Below are 24347 nucleotides of genomic sequence, written 5' to 3' on the forward strand. Positions count from 1 at the left end.
TCTGATGGAACCTACAAACCATTCCCCCCAAAATGCCAGACACGCACTCCCAAACATTTCTGCATCTAGTTTCAAAGAAGTTCATGGACCCCATGTATTTCATAACAATCTATGGAGCCCCTGCTTTATAAATAGTCCATTAGGAATTAACTGAGATTAATGAGGCTAGATCATTCTTAGATCACTTTCTCCTTATACAGAAATAGAAGGTTTGAAATTTTAGAAGTCAGAGATTACACTTTTAAAATTTCAGTTCTTAGTCAAAATAAAATCACATCTGTTCAGCTAGATGGGTGTTTCTACTATTCTGGTCACTAGACAAGGATGGGCTAGGTCTGGCTAGTTACATTTGCATGCATTTGATAGGTATTGGGTAGGGAAGACAAGATTTTAAGGATGGTTTTCTTTTAAAAGCTCCCTGGAGCTAAAAGCTTGTATCCTAAAATCATAAATATCATGATATTGTTTCACTACCTGTGTGTAACTACTTGCCTTTATAGGACCTTATTTCTTTCACTCTGGACCTCTTACCACCAACCTCAGCAATTCATGTTGGATGATCTATATATGCTGATACCTTCAATTTCAAACTGAAGGATTTTATAAAGGGAAAAGGTTCGAAAAAAATAATCTGATCTGACCCCTCCATTCTATAGATGATAAATTGAGCCCTCTTAATTTGCCTAAGGTCACATAGCTAGTGATACGCCTAGAACTTGAAGCCAGGTGTTCCTTGCACTTTTCACTGCTTAGATTATCTTTCCTCAAATTTGGTTTGGGTCTGCTGATGCCAGTCAAAGCTTGTGTCTTTAGACTTTGCCCTCTGTCCATCCCCTTCCTGTTACAAGTGGACTCAGATTCTGAACATAGCTTTTCTGTTGGATTCAAGAGCTTCAGATTTCCCTGTTTCTGATCGGGCATCTGGATTTGCTCTTCCTTTATCAGTACCTTTCCAGCCTCTCCAAGTAGGTAGACTCTTGATACAAGCCTTACTAGGCATATCTTTCTTAGCCGCTGTGGCCGTTACATAACTGAGATACCAGGGACTAAACCACAACTCCACAGGTGGCTCCAGGGCTCCTGGAGCAATGCTGGACTCTCCTCAGCAGCGGCAGGGCTTTTCCAGCTATGGCCCAGCTCAAAGAGTTCTGTTCTTCTACTACTGTGAACCTCACCTCATCTACTGAACCTGACATGAAGGAACTGCTTTGTCCTCTCTGTAGAGAATATGGATGTTCTTCTAAGATAAATTCCTTATTAGGAAGGATAATAGTAATTTACAAGTTTTAACACGTCTTCTATCATGCGGCCACAGCATCTGACTTAACATTTAAAGATTTCTCACCACACAACATCAGAACATTTTTTCCTCTGTATTAAGTGTTAGACTATTGAATAACTATTATGAATGGAAAAATGTTGCTAAATCTCTTTTTGGTAACATACACTAAAATAAATTCCAGGGAGATTTAGAACGTAAATATGGTAAAAGAACCATAATAAAAGACATATAAATAAATGTGTATATAATTTGGAGTTGTAAAGATTTTTCTGAGCATAAAAAGGAAAAAAACCTTAAAGAGACTAACAAAGATAACTGTGTACATATTAACTTCATTACATTAAAAATTACATGTAAGTAAAATTAAAAGGTAAATGTCAAACTAACCAAGCATTAGTAGCTTTTCTAACTAAGGCCATAAAACAAAATCAAGGTCATAAACAGTCACAGATGATAAATGGCAAAAGAATATAAAATATTGAGCTTCATTAGTAATGAAATAAAAGCATATAGAGATGAGATGCCATTTTCACCTAACAAAGTAGCAAACATTTTAAAAGATAATAAAAGTAGGTTTGATCAGGGTTTAGGAAACTGGCACTCTCACACATATACTGCTGGTGGGAATACAAAATGGTACCATCTTTATCAACAGTAACTTGTCAATATGTATCAAAATCATTAAAACATGCATGCCCTTTGACCCAAAAATTCCAATCGTAAGTGTTTATCTTAAGGAAATTATCAGAAATGATAACTGATATCTATGGACAAGGGTGTTTGAGAATGAAATGGCCTTAATAAAATTTGCATTTATATAATGATATACTACAAAAAGATAAAAGTCCTGTTTTTAATTCTCATGTCCCCTGATATGTTATATCAGCTCTAGGGTGGGGCTTATATAATCTAAAAAAAAAAGGATGTTTTTTAAACTTATTATTCCTAACACTACCCACAGGAAATTATCTGGACAAAGTCTTTCTTGGTGGGAATAAACAGAAGTGAGAAGGCCTTATAGCTGAGTGGTAGGAGGACTGGGGAGGACTGAGTGGGAGGAGAGCATGAGTTTTTTTAAAGTCAAGGAAGATTGATTTAGCTATGAGAAAGTGCTCTTAATATAGGTGGATTAAAAAAATTACAAAATAGGGCTTCCCTGGTGGTGCAGTGGTTGAGAGTCCACCTGCCGATGCAGGGGACACTGGTTCATGCCCCGGTCCGGGAAGATCCCACATGCCGCGGAGCGGCTGGGCCCGTGAGCCATGGCCGCTGAGCCTGCGCATCCGGAGCCTGTGCTCTGCAACGGGAGAGGCCACAACAGTGAGAGGCCCGCGTACCGCAAAAAAAAAAAAAAATTACAAAACAGTGTGTGAATTAAGATTCCAATGTTGCAAGATAAGTGTGTGTATTAAATCTACACTGAGATGTTGACAGGAAAAGAGCTTATTTTTTATTATTTTTTGTAGTTTTCCACTGTAACCATATATTCAGAAAAAATATATATGCTATGAAAAAGAAGGAGAAACAGCTTTTTACAGGTGATTAGACGCTTTCTGGGCCTTACTTTGCTTCCAGGGCCAGAGCGAAGATGCCAGCAGCCAGGGGTGCTGAGGCAGAGGTGCCTGTGTGGGTCTCTGTGCAGTCGTTGTGCAGGTCAGCACTCGTCTGAGGGGCACCAGGAAAGAAAGAAACATGGGAGAACATGTGAGGAGTGTGATCCTGTCCCCGGGGGTTAGCCCTACCGAGGGCTGCATCTGTTAGGATCAGGAAGCCCAGCTGATTCGACTCCCTACTTCCTCCTCTAAACTACAGGCGGATGTTTGCCATCTGCTGATGTTTTAGCTCACTCTCCTCTATATGCAACTTGTCTATAATTCTGGCATCAGAATGCCTTTTTCTGGGGATGAAGTCCTCCCACTATGAATTTTTTTTCTCTTCTGAGATTCCCAAATGAAATGCTGTCTGTAAGAAAGGGAGTGTTTCAAAATCACTGTGAATCATACTGGCCCATTAATCATCAGGTCCATTGTGCTTGGCCTGGCATATTTAGAAGTTTTGCCCCAGGCACAATTCCCTTTTGCCTTCAGATTGACATTTGAATGCCTCTTTAGCACGAGGAGGTAAAGCCATCCTGATCTGGGCCACTTGAACTATTTGCACAAAACATGTCTAGTGTGTGGTTTGCACTCACTGGTGACGTAATCTGATGGCCATGAGTTAGTGTCACATTTGTACTTTGATGAACATGGTGAGTTTTTCAAATGAAAGTGTGCTGGACTTAGATCTGGGCTCAAATTCTAAACCTGCCACTCAGTAGATGTGTCCCATGGGCAAGCCACTTGGTTTCCCCATCTGTCAAATGAGGTTGATATTTCTCGACTCCTATTCTGAGGCTGAAATGAGATCCTGTCTGTGAAAGCATTTTCACACAATGTGATTGCACATAAGGAATTACCCAGGCTAATTTTAGCTTAGTGAAGAGGTTGCTGAGATGAAGGGAAGAAACCAGAGAGACTTCCCATTAGTCTGCCTGAGGACCACAGTGTTGTTGGTTGAACAAGTACTTGGGCCAAAGAATTACTAACAAGACACCCACCCAGGCTCTCACACTATGATTTTTAGCTAGAGATTTCAAGGTGTGGGAGGCAGGTGCAAAAAAAACAGTTTGTTCTATTATCACCTCCTTTGGCTTCCCACTTGGAGTCGCTGAATATCTCAAGTTCTGGTGGCCCTGTTCCTCTGGGGGCTGCGGAAGCAAGGTTACCCTTTTTACCTGTTGACGCAAGTAAGCCCCAGAGATGACTGTGCTGAGGAAGAGGTTTGCGTAAGACAAAGGCTATGTTAGTGCAACTGTCTCAAATAGAATCCACCAGCTGTCTCTTCTATGGCTCATTTACCTAAGGAGGGATCTTTACAAAGACAGAAATTCTTCCTCCTGCTTCACAGCAGAGTGGCTCAGATGAGGGACCGTCTATGAAATGGTGACTCTGAAATGGACCACAGGCCATTTTTTGAAAAGCCACTCTGAACACCCACAGGGTCATCAAGAGCCAGGGGCTGTGAATGCAAGTGGGGCACACGCCTGGTAGGCTCCTTTACAGCAGGGTATAAGATATACCTGCCGTAAAGAACCCCTAGGTAGAATGTTACTGTCTCTTTGAGTAATTGAAGATATGGGCATGAGAGGTAGGCCAGGGCTTCTAAGTTGAGACCATAGTTTTACTGTCTAAACTAGAGTAGGTTGCAGAAACAGGCAGTTCCGGAAGAGTGATCCTGCATGAAGATCGTAGTTCTGACAATCTTGTTGAGATGCCATTAATATGAATTTTACACACATTCCAAAGGCTAATTATTAGGCAGGTTACCCACAATCTAATTGGACCATGACCTGGTTTTTTATTGAGATTAGGATCTACATCCTTTAGCTGGTTGGTTCTTTCTGTGTCAGGAGTTAAGTTTGAGGCTTTCAATTTTTAAATGAAAAGAAGTGCCTCTCTTTGTTCTCAAAGCCCCCAAATGGGCCTTCATCATCCTGCCCTTGAAGGGAAATCCAATGATTGCCCTTGGCAGTCTGACTCATGGAAATGAAGGCACAGCCAAGCGGGGGCTGGAGATGTTCTCTGAGCATATAACCTTCCTAAGCTCTTTATTTGGATGCTGAGAAGTTCACCTCAGGGGAAATTTAGACTGTTATTTTCCTGTAGGTCGTCCATCCTTAGGAGACATAGCTGGTGTATGCTCTGTATTTTTATCATCTGCTAAAGGGCAAGTCAGACATTTTCCCTGCTATTAAAGGATCAACAAGTACAAGGGTGATAAAGCTCCAACAACCCTTAAAATCTTCTTTAAGGCTGTTTTCAGGGAGGCATCACACAAGCTGAACAGACATTTGGAGTCTCGGCCATATGTAATGACAGATTGGTGGCTTCTCAGGGCTGAGTTTAAAAATGACTGAGAGGCAACATCATTTTGGCAGAAGCGTCATTATCCCTGGGAGAGAAAACTTCCCAATATATACCCACCCTTCAAGTGAGCAAAGTGTGAGTCTCCCCAACTGAGACATGAAGCTTAAGCAAATCAGTTTGACCAAAGGATCCTTTTGAAGGCGAGCCGTGTTCTCCTACCTAAGCAGAGAGAGTTAGACAAAAGCAACCTACGATTCGCTGGTCGGTGTAATCCCCGCTGCTGTACGAGGTGGCCAGCGTAGAGGAGCACTTCTCAGCGTACCAGGGGGATAGGCCTTGCTGCGAGGCACTGCTGATGGAGATGGTGTAGATACTGTCCGTGTACCCATCACAGTCACAGTTATCTCCCTGACGCCCCCCATTCCCAGAAGCCCAGACGAAGATAGAGCCCTTTCCTTGTCTCCCCTAAAGGAAAAGCCAAAACATATCACGTCTATTATCATCACTGGGGTCACTGTCACATCCCAATAAAATCCCCAACAAATATATAAATACATGCATGAAGTTCTCAGAAACAGTAATTTGGAGTCTGTTTCAACTCCAGGTCCTCCAGCATCGATATTGGAACTCTCGCGAGACTGTATGTTATAAGCCACTGAGCTCTGGTGCTGCCAGCCCTCCTCCATCTGGGCCCTCTCTGGGATGGCGCTGAGTGAGGACTTTTCTCTTTTTCCTTTATTATGTGGATTCATAATCTGGCCTTCAGCACTCACTCGAATATCTTCACTGTTCCCTTGGCTTATGTCACTACGCTTGAATCTTTGAACTTCCTTTCTTTCTGCTTGAATCTTCTGGCTGACTGATAGAATGACAAAATCAGGCATTATTCAGATCTGCTTTGCAGCTGCATTAAAAGGGACTCTTCAATTGAATGGAACTCGTCAAGGCTACCCTTTCTATGATTTTTCAATTTGTGCTCTCCAAAATTCCTACTTTTGTTTCATCCTGTGCAGAATGAGGCCTTAGAATCCTGGCAAGAATGCACTCAACCCCGGTGACAGAGAAACACAACCAAGGCACAAGTATTCATCAGGCACGTGCAGAGAGGGAGGTGGCACATTGCTATATTTAAGGATGCATTTTCAGAGTATTTGAAAGAAGTCTGGGTAGTAGTTTACCTCATGTAGAAATCCAAAAGCAGCAGGAAAATGAGAAAGGACATATCCAGAGTATTTCTGAAAGTAAATATTCTAAGACTAATGAATATCTGTTGAATGTCAGACCCAAATGGGGAAAACTTTCTTAACCCTTAACTTCCATCCCTTTTAAGAACGATCTGGCCCTCTAAATGCACTTCAAACCATAAGCAATAACAAGAAGTTCACAACCATTTCTTTGCATATAAACTAAGTGTCCTTCCCTTCTCCTCATATTCAAATGGTAAGGTTTCATTTCGAGTGGGTCTGTGTTAAGCATCTCACCTGTTTGACACCATATTCAAAAGCCTTCTGGGCTAGTCGGCCAGGCCCCTCCACAGTTTTCCCATCATCATTAGGGCCCCAGCTTGCACTGTAAATATCCACATGTCCAGGATTAAATCCAATTGAGCTGGCTTCAATAGCATCCGTCACAATGCCATCGAGCATTCTTATCCCTGAACAGCAAAACAGACAAATACATATGCTGATGTCAGTGTGTACGTGTAGAATGGCACGATGCTCTTAATATTCATTTTTTTAAAGGACTCCCAAAAGAGTCAAAAATAGGTAACCAGTGTATGTCCCAAATGACTGTGACCCAGCTGCTAAAAGCACAGCAGGGAGATCAAGTCACCGCCTGCATAAGCTTCCTTATGCGCTGTGCTGTGGCCATGGTGGTTGTCGCTTACAAAATGTCTCCCCTCCCTCTGCTGCCCTGATAACCTGAAAATGACAGGATAGCTTTCAGCAAGAGGCATCAAACAGCTCTCTCTCAACATGCCTGCTCATGGCTATACCACGAATGGCTGTGGCCCGGTCAGTGCCTTACAGAGGACTCTGTACAGGAAACAGTGCAGCTTGAAAAGGTCTACTTACAATAGGAAACTCACAAATAGGGAACAAACTCTTGTTTCTAAGCACTGATTAAAAATAACCCAGAGGCCATTCTTTTATGTGTTTGCTAAGAAACATTTTCAGGGAACATGCTTCCTTTTCTTCTAAATAATCTCAAGGATGAAATCATTGCCATGGATTTTACTCCTGAGGGGGAATCAGTTTTCATCAGGAGAAGGCAGATGCAGTGGCTCTATGCTTTCCAACAGGCTGTCACCCATCATCAGACTCATGTATTCAAGAGCCAGGAAGGCAAAAGCAATTTAGACGGATACAGGCAGCTATCTGGTTATTCCTGGCTTCAGGCTAATGATGCAATGGAGTGCACAGCTTTATATTTTCACACTATTATTTACTATGGAGCTTGGGTAAAAGAACATGTAGTTGACATGACTAGTAGAAGTTACATTTATTTTTTTAAAATTGTTTAAAATGCATTTGGGAAAAAAATCCCAGCTCTGCTATTTACTAGCTCTGTGATCTTGGGCAAGCCACTTAACTTCTATGTGCCTCAGTTTCTTCAGCTGTAAAATGCGGATGATAACAGCTCGTGTGCATTGAGGATATACTATATGCGGCTACCATTGTACAGGCCTTAAACATATGAACTCATTTATCCTTATGACAACCATTTGAGGTGGGTGCTGTAATTCTCCCCATTTTACAGGGAGAGAGACTGTGGCCAGAGAGGGACAGGGACTTGCCCAAGGCCACACAACTTGCAGCTGGGAAGCTGGGACTTGAATCCCAGAAATCTGGCACTCAAATCCATCCTGTTAACTTCCAGGATGTGGATAATGTCTTGGAAGGTAAATGATGGACATACAGTAGGTGTGTTTTGGTTTCCTTGAGAATCTTGCTTCTGATTCCTCCTCTATAAAATGAAGGGATGAGATGATTCTCTCACAAACTATAGCTACTTAGTTCATCATTACTTAAAAGTGCATTCTTTTTCTAGGTGATTATGTAATTTGTTCTCCTGCCTCCATTTTCTTTAAATTAACATGGCATTTTGACGATGCTGTATAAAGGAATCAAGAATGACCCTTAAAATCTAGGAGTGTGCTGTAATAGTGAGAGATGCATTCTATATGCTAGGATGTATATTTATTTGGTTCCGAAACGGAATACAAAGCCAGATTCAAGGTATACTCAGGCACAGCTTAAAGGAGTTTTACTGTCATTGCCATGTTCTACAATGAATCTTTTTTGTTGTGGTTTTAGAAAACAAACTAAATGCAAAATTCATAGTATAACCATGAAAGCCTGAGGCAGGGCTAGTGTGAAGAGGAGAGACAAGTGTTTTATTCTCTGTGAGCCCCTGCATATCCACTCTGTACCCTTCTTCACGGGAACATGGATGGCAGCAGTGGGTTCTTTTGTCTTCCCATTGGTTTCAGCCAGCTGAAACAGCAGCAGGAGGTTTGGGGGTGAGGGGAGAGTGAGGTACTCATTCCTGGATCCCCCCTGCTTAGAAGCAGCTCCATTGTTGTACTCATGGCCACAGCTCCTATCCAGTGGCTGTCTCATGTGGTCACAGCTTTCTCTCTCCAGTTTCCATGACTACTCCTTCCCCTTGCTCCATTAAGTCTAAAGGTGGTAACATCTGCTTACATCAGTTAGTCCCTTGTTGGTTTCTTTTAGCTCTTGTAAATAGTTCCTTTATTAAATTGCCCTGATGGAACTTACCATATGCTTACCTATAAAGACACTGACTGAAACAACCAGAGATTCTAAATTTTTGCTACCACAGATAACCTTTGGCTTCTTACTATAAGAAGTATGTATTCTTTTTATTGTTTTTAACTGTTCTTTGTTATGAACTAAAGGACTACAGAATTGAGAGGCAGGGAAAATCTTTGCCTAAATTTACCTCCTCCTTCTGTTCTCTTAGCAAGCACTCAATAACAAATTCTTCTAAATCAGAACACAGAGAAAATTAGATTTGCTTCAAAAGCTATTCAACAATTCCTTTTCCCACCCAACAAAGACGTATGGGCTATATTCAGCTATCATTTTCTAAGAATCCAGGTCAATTGATTTGCTTGCAAATCACATTCAAGTCGTGTAGCAAATTTTGCATGGAGTTCATTTCTTCCTCTGGTTGTTGGAAAGTCCCCCCACACCACCCCATTTACACCAGGTAATGCAAGACTCAAATTAAGGTGCAAAACTACAGGAACAACCCTTTGCTTTACCTCCAACTTTGGAATTGTATGCAACTCCGACCCCACACTTGTGATTATTTGCTTGCATGGCAATTTCTCCTGCACATCTGGTCCCATGTCTGAGGATTAGAAAATAGGATTTATAAAACATAAATGAGGACAGACATTGGTGTTGCATATGAATCCATGGTACATGGATATGTTAACTTTTTGTCAGGCTTGTTGCTGGTTTTCTTCCCATTGGCATTAGATGAAGTGTAGGTATCAGATGAAGGGAACACGTACTGGAGCCCAAGTATATGAGTTCAAGTTCTATCTTCCGCCACAAACTAGTGATGTGACCTTGGGTAAGTTACTGGTCCTCAAAGAATTGTGGCATCCCATGAAAAATTGTATGCAGAACACTTAGGAAAGTGGCTGGTATATAGTAAGAACCCAGGAAGTGTTAGCTATTGATACCATCTCAAAGAAATGGTTTCTGTACCAGAATTTTGGTGTTAAAGTGACTCCTCACTTCCCCTCACTAGTGACTTCCTTGGATTAGTTTAACCTGTACAAGTCCTAGTAGGATGTGTAAAACAGAGCCCCCTCTCAAGCCCTCCTCTCCTCCTCTAACCATATACCAGACTAAAACATCTGAAGGTTTCCTGGTACCAAGAGGATTTTGAAATTTTAACAGGACACTACAGGCTATTTGGGAAACCAGGGTGCTCCTGCAACTCTGACAGGGACCAGAAACCTGAACAAGACTAGTTTTGCAACTAGGGACAATGAGGGTAATTTATGATTTCAGAGTGTTTGGGGACAAAAAAAAAAAATCCATCTCTAAAACAGACCAAAGTCCACCATTAAAGTATCAATTCTGAAATTCTGGGGATAGTGATTGTCTTTTCCCATCACTTCCCTGACCTCAGGAGGGTCAATAAGTTGAGAGAAACTTTAATGTGAATTTGTTTACTTCATGACTTTATTCCATTGTGGAAGCTCCTGGGAGCAGCATGAAGACTGTTAGTGCCTTGGAGGAGCCACTGACCAGATATGCTGACATAGAGGAAAAAAGAGGAAGGGTTAGCTCTGAGCAACTCTGTCAGCCAGCTCCCTTTGAACACTACTGTACTTGACATCAATTAATTTAGCCCAGCATGAAATATAAAAATCCTAAATTGACTGGGTCATTTAAAATAAGCCTGTTTCAATTCCTGGTCTGGGAAGATCCCACATGCCACAGAGCAACTAAGCCCGTGCACCATGACTACTGAGCCTGCACTCTAGAGCCCGTGAGCCACAACTACTGAGTCTGCATGCCTAGAGCCTGTGCTCTGCAACAAGAGAAACCACTGCAATGAGGAGCCTGCACCTCGCAACGAAGAGTAGCCCCCGCTCGCTGCAACTTGAGAAAGCCTGCGCGTAGCAACAAAGATCCAATGCAGCCAAAAATCAATACATTAATTAATTAATTTTTTAAAATTGCCATCTCTCAAACCACTAAAAAAAGTTTAAAAATTCTAAATATTGATACTTGATTTATTTAATACTTGTATTATGAATCAAAGAAAGAATAATTCCTAAGGAAAAAAACAAAATAAGCCTGTTTCACTTATTTTTTTTTCCTAAAATACCAAAGATGATTTCCTGTTCTCCTTCCACTAAATGATGTTCTTCCTTTATGTTACTACTGGATAGGAGTCCTAAGTCAGAACAATGTAATTATCTTTAATTCACAGTCTTCCCTAATGTAGCAGGCACCCACTTCTTTTTGGTCTTCTAGCATTTCCCCCTTTTGGGAAGTGGCCCTCGCTCACTTCTTGTGATTCTCTATCATGAGGCTTGTCCTCCCAGAGAGCATTTCAAGAATTGATGCAGATTCTGGGGGAAAGAATTATATTCTTTCTCAAGAATCTTCAGCTTTAAGTTCCACGTGAGCCATGTGGATCTTGCTACCAGGCAGTGTTCTATTGAGAATGAAGCTAAGTGGAGGTGAGCAGCACTAGGAGATGGATACAGAGTAATTGGTGTCCCGATGGCATACTATTTGAGTTTCTGGATCTTACAATGCTTGAAGCTGAACATCTCTTGGGGAAAATATTTTCATATCTCCATTTTACTTAATCTTTGTGTTAGGATTCTCTCACTTGCAACTGAAGCTCTCCTGACCAACACACCGATTCTCTGAGAAATGCATGCATATTGAACACATAGAAGGCACCTTATGCCTGTGGATTAGCCTTCTTTCCTTTTGTGGAAGGGAAAGTTCATTTGCCATCATCGGGGAAATATGCTACCAGAAGTCACCACCACCTGTATTTCCATTTACACAAGATGAAAGACAGCGCCCAAGATAGCAAAGTCTCCAGGTAGAGCCTACAGAATCAACCTGTTGGCAAACATCTCCAGCATTGTACCTCTGTCCTAAAAATGATTCAGTATGACACTACCTATTATTTATCTCTCTTTATATAGTGTTTATCTCTCTTTACATAGTACTATTTTCTTAAAATGTGCAGGATCGTGGTACAAATAGGGGTTGATATCTTTGCCTCCTCTTATCCTCACTTCTCACCTGCACACCTTGAGAAAAAAAGACTTTATTAAAGTGGTTCTATATCATTCTTCCTAAACCTGCAGTTTTCTTTCCTTAAATCAGGCTCTGAGATAAAAGAACACTCTATTATCTTAGAACAATGGCTATAACTGGCATTTAAACAAATTGATTTTTAAAAAATTTTTCCAGAAGATAATTTAAAGACTACTATTGTACTAGTTAAAATATCCTTGCCACACATGTTATAAAATAGAAGAATAATCTGTAATTGGTGTTGAAATACTGATCACAAATTCATGCCAGATTAGTAGTAAGAGTTACCTGCACTTTTAAGATTTTGTTATTTAGTGATTCCTCATTTGATTTGCAGAGGAGAATTCAAATGTAGCTTTTATTAACCTCATTTACATAGTAATAAAGAACAGCAGCAACACAGATAGTTTGGAGAGATAATGCCCTTGGAATTGGGAGATAATAGGTCTCTAACTGCTATAAAGGCCAAGACAAAATGGGGCCATTCATTTTCTAAACCTAAGGGATTTATTTCTGACAATATGCTAGAAGGGTAACTCTACTTTTATTATACATTTTGATAAATGATGGGGATGCTAGTTTTTTGGTTGATAGTCAAGAGGACCGTGAGAGATAGCTGCTTATTGTGTAATTTTCAAATAGCAGATTCTGAATTGGCTTAGAAAATTGTCTCTGCTTCTGCTCTTACCAGATGATACTATTCTTGTCATGCTTTTTTTCTCAGTGAAAGGAGGTCTACCTTAGTTGCTAAATGAAAAACCTTGATCATTATCATCATCATAGCACACATTTAACTTTTTCTATATACAAGGCACTATCCAAGCCAATTACATATATAAACTTATTTAATCCCCCTAAGAACCCAATGAAGTAGGTACTATTATTACCTCTTTAGTAGATGATAAAACTAGTCACAAAGAAGTTAAATAATTTGCTCAAGGTCACTCACCTATTAAGTGGAAGATCTAAGATTTGATCTAAATCTAGCTGCAAAGTCTGTGCTCTCTTGTTTGGCCATGCTACACTAACTCTATGCTATGTGCAAGGGCCACGGTCTGCTATGCTCTGGAAGCTCAGAGTTTTCAGGCACAAAATACATACAATTATGGGTTGCTTCCTTGGGGCCTTTGGAACTCTGTGAATTGGGGGAAATGTGGCTATTATCAGCACCATAAGTTGAGAGTCCCCTTTTTTGCGGGGGAAGGGAAGAGGGACATCTGAATTCCCCTTCTCTTGAGTACAAAACTCTAGAGAATGTCATTTCACCAGGTATTCACCTATCATGCATCTACCACACAAGTTATCACCCACTTTGGATCCTGGGCCAGACCCAGTACACACTGCCTAAGAAGGAGGCTGACACCTTCAGCTAACAGTCTCCTCAGCTGTGCCCATGTGGTCGGGAGCAGATTTCCCTCTTAGTCTTGATCAAGGGGATGGATTGAGAGTTGTCATTTTTACTTCATTCTAGGAAGAGTGTCCTTTTCTTCCAAGCACTTACTGCCCATTTCCTTAGGAAGCTTCTTTTAGGAGGGTAGGGAACAGATACCTTGTCACCATTTTAGGAGACGAAATAAAAAATAGAGGCAGAGTGAGATAAGTGATTTCCTCAAGGTCATCCTCCCTCCTGGTAATTGGCAAAGCCATCACTACCAGGCAGGCTAACATTACAAGGTCATGCTCTAAAAGAACATGTGTTCCTCCTGGTCTTGCACTGCCCTCACTCAGAAATATGGCTGAACGTTTGTCTCGGGGGGTCCTACTCTAAGTTCCTGAGATATCCCACTTTCCTCCAAGGGTGCCCTCTCATGGTTCCTCTCATGGTTTTGTATTGTTACTGGAATGTTCTAACCTCAAGGGCTGTTTGCTGTTAACCCCTTTAAGAGATAAACCCTAAAAGAAGTAAATGGTACTGAAAGAACCCTCCCCAAGCCTCCCCTTCCCCTCAAGGAAGAAATATACACTCGGAAGTTGAGGCCAAGTCCTGGAGCCCCAGCCTCCCTTCCTGGGGTTTGTTGGCCTCCTGGAGGACAATCCAAAGTAACAACTTTAGGTCAACATTACTACACCAGCCACAAGGGAATTCTGAGAAAATAAGGGAGAAGGGGAGAGGGAAACTGAGAGCAAGAGAGAGAGAACTCTATTGACCCTAATTGGTTAATAATCTGAGAGAGGAAGAAAGAAAAGGGAAGCACTTTATGTGGCATCCACAAAGAGCTTTTCACTACTTGCTCTTTCCATCCCCACTTGTAGCAGCACTCATTTTGCCTTGGCTTTCATCTGCTTTGGTGCAAGTTTCTTTTGGGTGGAGCAAATGAAGAGGAAAGTGTGAATGTCTCCTTGAAGTCTGTGAGAGACATCATTATGCACAAAGATGAGTTTTCACATGGGCATGGACACTTGAGGCTGTGTGCCTAGAGGGTGAAGTTCCTTTGGAGCTAAGAAAAAGAAGGTTAAAATGTCTCTTGCCTTTGGGTCTTTATTTGGCCTCTTGCTTCGGTGGGTCTGGCTCTTGGCCTCACTCGTCACCTTGTGGCTGCTATGGAGAGTTAATTTAGGAATCAGAAGATATCCTTTTTCTCTTCCCTTTAGCTTTAGAATACCCAGCAGAAATTCTGGAACAGGCTACTAATTAGCCCAATGCCCCGGAGACTGTGTTGGATTTGAGGGCCAAGCCCATGGTATATTTCTCGTCTGGTGCCTTGTCATATTCTTCTGAGGGAAATTGTGAGCATGGTTGTGGCCAACATAGGAAATCATGGGGATTTGTTACCTTGGTCATCTATATTTCTCTTCATGACTAACATCAAGAGTGTTGCTAGTAATAAACGATTCATAGAGGAATTGGGGGCGGGGGGGGTGGACTCAGATTTTTATTCTTTATGTCTCAAACAATTTTTTTTAAAGCCATAACTATTCAGTAACATTTGAGGGGAACATTTCGTAATGTAAGAAGAAAGTTTAATTGAAATATGGTTCTATAAGCCCAAAGGAATATATAAATAGAAACTTTTGTTTCTGTTTTAAAAGCAACAAAATATTGTGGTATGGATGGTGTACATGAACATTTTCTGAGAGCTCAAATGTGGATTATATTTATAGTGTAATTTTCTCAAGTAAGATAAAAGCATTTTAAAGCACTTACCCCCACCCCCAAATCCACATTTACTCACTTGTTCTCATTTGTGGGATCATATCGGGGAAATGGATCATGGTCATTATCGTTAAAATCATAGCTAGCCTCTGGATCCTAAAGAGAAAACAAAAATAACACCGTAGCATCATAAAAAAAAGCAGTACTTTCGAATCTTCTATCCCTATCCTATTTCCATCCTGGCTGATAGCTCGAAAGTCTGCATTTTAGAGTTTCTGGTCCAGTTTCTGATCATTTATCATCCCCATAAACCAGGCAGAGGTGATATACACAGAAAAGTGAGCCATCATCCAATTCTCAGTGAATGTTTCCAAACCTCTAGCTCATAGACTCTCATAGGATATCAGAACAGAAGGAGTCAAAGTTTACTTAGTTCAACCACCTCATTTTCCAAATGAGAAAATTGAGGCCCAGAGAATTTGAATGGCTTAATTAAGCTAGAGCCCTAGTTAGTGACACTTTGATGCTCACCTTTCTTAAGAATATAGGTGCAAAGAGCTGGCTGTGGGCTGGGGCTCAGGTCTACAGTGATCTCCTTCAGCCTCCTCAGTTAAAATAAACATGTAATTTAATTAAAGAGGCTGTGCTTGAAATTCAAGACAAGCTTCCAGGTCCCACCCCCCTTTGCAATCAGATTGCTACACTTAAATATCTTCCACATAAGAATTGTATCACTACTACTGCTACTTCTCTATATTTTCCATATCTTTTAATAATTCCTAATCTTTTTCATCTCTTCTTTTCCTTCCTGTTTCCTTTGCTCTTTAGCTGGGGAATGTTGGTTGAGTAGAAAGGATGAGAGAAAGACAAGGGGCAATATTCAAGATGAAACACTGATTTAAAGACCTAAAATATTATGGAGAACTTCATAACCAATTAAGTAAATAACTTTCATTTACTTATTTCCCATTTTTAGTAAACTTTTCTCAGCTTGTCATTTTTGTATTGTGTAGTGCATGCTTTGATTTGCATGGAAGGAATCACATTCACATAACTTCACAATGTGAGAGATATTGACCCATAAGGGATGTCAGCAGGAAGACTGTGAAAATGGTCTCAGGCATCAGGCTTGATTTGATTGCTTTCATGTCCCCAAATACTGAGTGGCATAGAGTTTGAATGGCTTTTAATAATTTAGCTGATGTTAAGTGCCCCCCCACCCCAACACACATGCTTTTGTACAATCCTTGGCTCCAGCAAATTCTTTCGATGCCCAGTGATACAAAAAAAAAAAAAAAAAAGTTTATGTGCACTGGCAGAAGGGTGAGGGAAGTGGCAAAACCGTGGCCCGTCATTACCAAGGCTGACATCAGAGTAGCCTCCTGCTTGAGGGAAGCAAAGTCCTAACTGTGTGTCAGTGTAGACAACTCCCTAAGTTGCAGCAATGGGAGGGCTTAGACTCACATAGTTGGCATAGATGTCTGTGTGATTCCACTCCAAGCCATCATCCAGTACAGTGATAACAACTCCTTTGCCTGTGATGCCTTTTTGCCAAACAGGTATCACATGGAGGTCCAGCTTGGGCAGGGCTGCAGTCATCCTAGTATCTTGCTGATAAAGAAAAACCAAGAAGCATTGGTAAAACCATGATTTGTTTGCTGCAAAATAAGAACTGAAGCTCCAGTCTGGAGACCCATCTTTCTTCTTCCTGGGGTCACTCTATTCGTTAGAAGCGGGCAATTAGGTGAAATAAAAAAACAAAGTTAAGGGTACGACCAAGTGAATCATCAGAGTGCTGCTCTTTTTCCAGTTGTTCCAATGGAAAATCACTCAAAAGGATGAATCACCCTGTGCCCCTTGTCTTTGAGCTGCATGGCTTTGAAGAAGTTCATCCCTAAGTTGCTTTCATTTATAATTACATGCTCAAGCTTTTCATCTACCAAAGCTTTATTTGATGTCCCATGTTTCCATCTCCCCCCCAAATCCTTAGCCTCCACTGCCAAACTGAATGTACTTTATATTGTCTGGTTCACAGCTCTTCATGGTTGTTTTTATAAATTTTCTAAAAGAAAAGACAGAACCTGGAATGCCCAGGAGGCTGTGGTCTTACCAAGACTTGCAATCTAACTGCCTATGTCCAAGTATTAGTGATTTAGGGAGTAAGTACCTGTGAGAGAAGATTTGGGATTTGTTTTCAGATAATTTTTCTGTTAGTTACTGTATGTGGGACTGTAAGGAAGAAGAGCTAGACAGCAAGGGAACACAGATATGAGCACATCCCCAAGCATTCAAGAGAGATGCACTAGAAGAATGCCTGCTTTTTAGTGAAGAGGTCAACAAGATATTTATAAATAACAGCAATCAAAAGTATCAGTGAATGCACTGGCCCCTGGCTGATGCTCCTCAGAAAGAGGTGGGGGCAAAACAAGAATTTACTAGGCCAACATTAAGCTGAATCACAGGAGGCTGGAACTACACACAGATTGTTGGCCAACGCCAGAGAAGAAGGACTCTCTGTCAGTCAGAAGAACAATCATAGAGTGTGGTTGTTAAGAATATGGCCTCTGGAGCCATGAATTATGCCCCCTCCACTATAATTACGTGATTTTGGCAAGTTATTCAACTTGCCAATGTCTCTGTCTCTTCATCTGTTAAATGGGGATACTTACTATACCTACAACAAAATGTTGTGTGAGAACTAGATGAGTTAACTCATGTTAAACATTTAGAATAGTATTTGACACATGGCAAATGCACCAGTGTTAGCTAATGAGTCTCTTCTGCTGCAAGGAGTAGGCATTGCCTAGGTTAAGAGAGTTTCAAGAGGAATTGATCTCCTTTCCCATCCATTATGCAACAAGGATGTCTAAGCATTAGCTTATGGTTGTCATGAAAATTCATCTTTTATAATATTCTCAACAATAAACACTTCTATTAACATGTATTACTACGATAGAGGCTTAACATTAAAACAGAGGAGAGCACTCCGTAGGCAAGCAGGAACACTTACAGTTTCTCCACTAGGTGCCTACATTCCAACAAGGATTTGATAACTATCTTAAAGGTAGAACTGGTTCGCAAGTCTAGACATCTGCAGATAGATGCCTTTTGCCTTTCCTTGTGTTCCTTCCTTTAGCCTAGTTCAGAAATTCTCACCTGTAAGCATGTGCAAATTGCCTCTCAGGGCTATATATACTGAATCATGTTCTCTGTACTCTTTGGGTGATTTAAAGGGTTCTCAAGAGTGACTTTGATCAAATATGGTTTTTTTGCCATGAGTACTGTTTTGGAACCCCTAACTTGCAAGTCATGATTCTTCTGTACTTATTCCAGATAAACTTAAGAAGACAAAAGGCAACAACCCTTCCTCTCATAGTAGCTAAAGATCTGTGTTTCAGACATCCTCACATAGTAAAACAGAAGATCCAGATCATGGAAGGTCCCGTCAACCCTAATCTCTAGGTAACACAGCCCTCTGCTGAATTATCTATCATTAAAAAAAATCTGTTGTTCAGATATAACAAATATCCCAGGTCCTACACAGTCCTCCTGTAGGTACTTACCAAGTACCACTGCTGATTCCACATCGGATCATTGAAGAGATCTAGTGCTGAGTCTCTTAGAACTGAACGTTTACTTCTCTCTTTTTCATACTGTTGTTCAGCCCATAGCACCTACAAGGAGTTTTAGAGCAAAAAAATCAACAAATAGCCACCTCTGGTGTAATCATCTTCCCTCTAACTAGCTCTAGTACTCTCTCCATCAGAGTTCAGGCAGCTCCACAGTGTTTTCGTTTGACTATAGATCAAACTGGCAGCTCAGTGAGAAGAAGGGATTGCCCACTGGTGAGATGAACATTTCCTCTATTACAGTAAAATGTACCTTTAGGGGGAGGAGAAGCAGTCAGTGAAGTGATGATTCCCTCAAATTATTTACACTGTGATTACAGTGGAAGTAAAAGTTCACCCTGCTTTCATCAGCAAATGGACCATATTACTCACTTTTATATTGAGGTTCCAGGGTTCTGTGGCAGAAAATCTGTGCATTTTCGTGGAATGAGTCAACAAGCTAAGAGATCCTAGGGACTGCCGTTATGTTGCTCTTACAGCTTAATTCCTCTTTCTTTATATACAAAAATAGAAATTGCAAATGTGACAAAAGACAAGAAAGGCGCTATGTCTTGGCAGATTTGAAATTCTGCCTCCTCTATTCTTCAACCTTCTGTTTAAGTGTATTTAATATGAGAAACAGATCCAGGGTGATGAATGAGCACTACTGACCATGCACACTTACCATTGATTTAGTTTCATGTATTATGCAAAGACACCCGACAATACAAAAATTACCTTCCCCACATTTATAGCATAATCCTATTATACTTGAGGCCCTGAGAGGGTGAGGGGCTGCCTTGTGGTTATATTCATTAGGAGATAATACCATGCTCTAATTTTGCTGAGCAACATGACTCTTTCCTACCCAAAACATATCCCCACTTCTGTACACATGACGATAGTCCATGGTGTGATAGGATATTTTTAATGTGAGAATACTAATGAGTCAGATCCAAAAATAAAAACTGAAAAATAATTTGCAACTAAAGGATAAAACCATCCACTAAGACTGTCCTGAATTTCCAATTAGAAAATATACTGCAAACCTATTATAAACATTGGGAGGGACTTGAGAGTTGGAAATCAGTCACTATAATTTATTTTTAAAGCGCCTGTATTTTCAAGCGTAAGTGTTTTGGCTTAAAATACCTCAATGCTTGGAATATACTGCCTGTCTTCTGAGTTGGTCTTTGGGAACTGGCTGCTAGGGAACAAGTACTAATCTCTGAGGGAGAGAGTCACTTACAGTTGGAGATTTCATTAACAGACTTATAAAGATAGCTTATTGCTGCATTTCAGAGTGCTAATTTGAAAGAATATCATCCCTATCAAAAAAAAAAAGGAGCAATAAAATGAAAATCAAAAGCAATTTTTAAAACATGGAAGAGGAGACACTCTGTCATCTGATCAGATAAACATCCAATTGTTGGAAACTGTTATGATTAATGTCATTAACTCCAAATGCCATATTAATCTCTGTAAGAGCAGACCAAGTGGAACAGAGCAAATTAATGGTGTCCTTCTATTATGTATATAAGTATCATGTGCTTAATTGTAAATAATCCTTTTGATTTGAAAAGGGAATTAAAAATCATCTAGTCTTACCTCCTACTGCAAGCTTCAGTGTGTTCTGGGGTTTTTCCTGAACTAAAGTTATTCTGGGTATAACTTTTCATAGGATTATATAGACTCCTTTTTTATGAAGTTATGCTGAAGAGTAATTTCTTAGCTCTTCTTCCTTATGCTTTGAGATTTCTCCCCCAAATCAATTATTAAGAAAATATCTAAAGAATAGAACTGGGCCATCTGTTCATTTTAGTGAGATACTGGGTAATAGTAACAGTTAGGTCTGCTCCACTCTATCCAATTTCCTCCTATTAAGATGAGAAGGAAGGTCAGTTTTACTTTCTTGTGCATTAATGTCAGGCACGTATTTAGGCAGACAAGGAAATCTCTCTCTTGTTTTGCCCAAGGACTAAGCCTAGCCAGAGTGCTAGAAGTTGCCCTACTTTCAAAGGCCACATACAATTAGCCATCTGCCTTGGGACAGCGAAGAGAAGATTTCACTGGACAAGAAACGTTTAAAGTAATGTTCAGGGCCTCTGATTAGGTCTCTCACTTCTAGCCATTAACTTGGGTAAAAGCCAGCAATGGTTGTTTATGAGCTGTGGTGTTGCTGTCTGTGGTCCTGATACAGCATTCTTGGTCTGGGTTTGGTTGCTCCTTTCATGTTTGAACACTGGTAACCCAGGCCCAGTCATTTCCTACTCTCTTAATCTGTCTTCCTTTTCTTCTTTTTTTTAAAAAAATTCTATTAGTTGCATAACAAATAAAATAGCAAATTATTTTACAGGGTTCACGAATTCCTGTACTTTAAACAGTTCTAGCACCTTTCTGTCACTTATACTTTTCTTTATGGGAAGTTGAAAGTATGTGTTGTATCTCTCACAAGGCTTCCAGAATTCTTTAGAATGTCCTAGACAACAGAAATCATGTACACAGATATCAGGCCAGCCAGGATAAGTTTTCACCAGTATGGCACATTCTTGTGAAAAGGCAACATTGTGTATGCAGATTCCAATACTTCAAATTTCTATTTCATTTCAGCATTCTATTGGTGTGTTTGCTGACCTTGAAAACAGACTTCAAAGTCAAAAGGTACATTAGATATACATGAAATTGGCTCCACACTTTACCTGTATCCATTCTAGACATTTCCTGCTGTTGCCTAATCATTGAATATGTATACAGACCAGGATAAAAAGAGATCAAATGCTTTGGATCAGACTATACAATAATTACAGACACATTTGCCTCATGAAGACACGGATTTAAAGCTCCTTCAAAAGTACTAGTTCCCTACATAACCAAACCAGACAGAATGGCAGAATGTTTTTCTCAGTTACACTGAAATATTAAGAACAGGGTTCATGTATTATATTTCTTTGGCATCATCACATCGGATATCAAAGTGCTTGGTACATAATAGGCATGTAATAAAAGTTTGTTGATTGATTGTATTGTCAAACAGTTCATCAGTGCTGTCACTTGATTCTCATATTCATTTTCATGCTCTTAGACTGGATTTGTGAGCTAGTGTTTATATATATAGTGCGTGTGTGTGTGTGTATATATATATATATATATATATATATATGTATGTATAAAATTTAGTCAACCCAATCTGATCCAGTTATTATTATGTGCAATTATAACACTATGAAGATAATAAGAAACACTACAGATTTTGTGAACACAATAAAAAAAATCATATTTGCTTTTGCTCTTGTTAGCAATCACAAAGAAGGCAGATAAGTCAGGTTACTGGTTTGAAGACAAATGCACAACACTTACACGATCATCATCAGATAATCTCTTAGTGATATGAAGGGCACTCCTTCGAGACCTCCGAGGATGGTTTTTATGTTTGAATAAGTAGTGATTTTCAAGTGACCCAATCTATAAAAGAAAAAATTAAAATAAAAATCCTCTTTCCAAAATAAGTATCTATAGGTTAGGTTGAAACACAGCTAACTTGGAGACAGGCAGCTTTTGTTAAATCCATTTCTTATATTGAGGTTAACTTTTTTCTTCATGAGGAAGACACTGATAGAAGCCTTCCCTCTCAGTGTGTTGAGTGAGATGAGCTTCATGATATTATCACTTGGGCTCACAGCATACATGGGAGCTGTTGATGCTTCTGTTCCATGTATTTCAGAGGAACTACATTTGCTTTTCTAGGTGATGTTATTGTGTAGATAGACATTTCTTAAAAAATATTCATTTTGTCAAATTTATTCTGTCAGAGAACAATAATTTGTGGAAGGCAGGCAAACCCTTTGGTACGATATATAGGCAGTGCCACATTCAGCTAGAATAATTTGTTATGAAATATAGCCATTGAATCCATAGTGATCATTATTATAAGCTACTAGTAGTGACCATCTGACTTTCCAATAGTTCAAGGCTTTGAGGAAGAAACCAGCATGCCACATTTAGGACAGGTGTTCCACCTTGGAGTGTGTAAACTTCTCTGGGTGACTGTCAATACATTTGGTCCATTTAGAACTAAGTTCATTATTCTTTTAAGCTAGTTTCCCTTTATTCAAGATAGTACTTAAGTTGAACCTACCAAATTCTCTAGATGCCCTGTATGTTTTTAAACTGAGACAAACAACTGACAATGGGTTATTTCAGAAGAACTACATTCTTTAAATTGGTGTTTCTTATCACCTAGAAAATTTTTTAATAGAGATGCTTAGGGCCTGCTCCAAGCCTGAACCTCAGGGGCTGAATCTGCTATAAGCTTTACATGGAGTTGGGGAGAGAGAATATTAGCCATAAGAAAAGATCACCAGTGCTTAGCTCTGTTTCTGCTATCAACTGGTTTTGCTTCTTTTCACCCCTGCCCCCAATCCTAGCTTGTGAGGCCTTAAGGAGCTCAAGATAGTGATGCTAAGTTAAGTGTAAACAAAGGAAGAAACAAGCAGAGCCAGGAAAGCACCATCAGTCTTTTACAAAGAATTATTATTTTAAAAACATTTACTAGTAATGTCATTTAACTGGAAATATGCATATGCAAATCACATGCAAGTATAGATAGGTTTTCCCACTATTTTCTAAAGCCTCTTGTGACTATGCCACCCCTTCCTCGAAGATCCTACCAAGAGTACTGATTTATTGTTATTTATTTATTTATTGAGACTTGTGAATTTGCAAGACAGTCCACATAATGAATGGTTCGGGTTTGGATGTATGTCTGGGGCTAATAAGGTGAGAAAATGAAGAGGGAGTTATTTTTTGCTCTCTCCTCCAATCTCCTTTCACACAATTACCAATGCTATTTAGCTGCCCAAAAGTTCCCAGTTTTTTTTTTTTCCCTCATAGGACACACAAGATTTCCATGATGCCCACAGTACCCACCCATGCAGTTCTGCCCACTACTCACTCTCTTTTTAGATCCCAACAATGCCTTGCGGTTTCCAGACTTATAAGTAAGTCACTTTCTTTTTTAGCTCCCTGGTTTCCCACAAGCTGTTTTCTATGCCTGGAGTGCCTTCTCCAATGTCCTCATGTTCTCCAGGGCAACCTTTGATTCTTCTTCCTAAACCTGTGCAAGTGTTTCCTCCTTGGGCTGTCTTCTTTCACCCCTCCCCAATTCCCTTCCATCCTCAATCCTTCAATCAACAAGTATTGAGACTCCAGGAACAGCTTCTTTTGCTATACCAATTGCTTGCAATTGCAGTCATTTGTTTCTAAACCAGTCTCTAGACTCTTGATTCCTTGAAAGTTTATTTTCCTCCTATTATTCCTCAGCCTCTAACACGGAGCCTAGCACAGAACAAGGACTGGACAAAAGCAGAAGTATGGGTCTGCTACTGGGACACGAAGAAGAGAATTCAATATGCGTATTGACTTCCCTGCTGGGGATTTCAGACAGTTTGGCTCATGAAGTTGGAGAATGAAGCCTCTGGGAAGGAAAGGCACATTCCCCAGTGGATCTGGATCTATGGAATTACCAACGCCCACACCCCATTACTCATCCATGACTTCAGCTGCATCTCTACCACCACCTCTAGAAAAAACGCGCCAAAATGTTTTACAACTCCTTCCTCCCTC

The 24347-nt window shown here is 40.2% G+C and overlaps 1 protein-coding gene across 1 annotated transcript in view; it reads right to left on the minus strand.

The window, feature by feature from the left end:
• Nucleotides 1-24347, minus strand: part of PCSK1 (proprotein convertase subtilisin/kexin type 1) — a 41393-nt gene that overhangs the window by 15740 nt on the left and 1306 nt on the right. The window contains exons 2-9 of the mRNA XM_024737678.1: nt 22083-22187; nt 18681-18791; nt 16582-16728; nt 15197-15273; nt 9479-9567; nt 6669-6841; nt 5440-5652; nt 2847-2947 (exon numbers count right to left, since the gene is read on the minus strand). Coding sequence (XP_024593446.1) covers nt 2847-2947; nt 5440-5652; nt 6669-6841; nt 9479-9567; nt 15197-15273; nt 16582-16728; nt 18681-18791; nt 22083-22187 — 1016 coding nt within the window. The remainder of the gene's footprint in view (nt 1-2846; nt 2948-5439; nt 5653-6668; nt 6842-9478; nt 9568-15196; nt 15274-16581; nt 16729-18680; nt 18792-22082; nt 22188-24347) is intronic.

This window comes from Neophocaena asiaeorientalis, unplaced genomic scaffold, assembly GCF_003031525.2.
Source record: "Neophocaena asiaeorientalis asiaeorientalis breed wild unplaced genomic scaffold, Neophocaena_asiaeorientalis_V1.1 scaffold573, whole genome shotgun sequence".
Classification (NCBI taxonomy): Eukaryota; Metazoa; Chordata; class Mammalia; order Artiodactyla; family Phocoenidae; genus Neophocaena; species Neophocaena asiaeorientalis.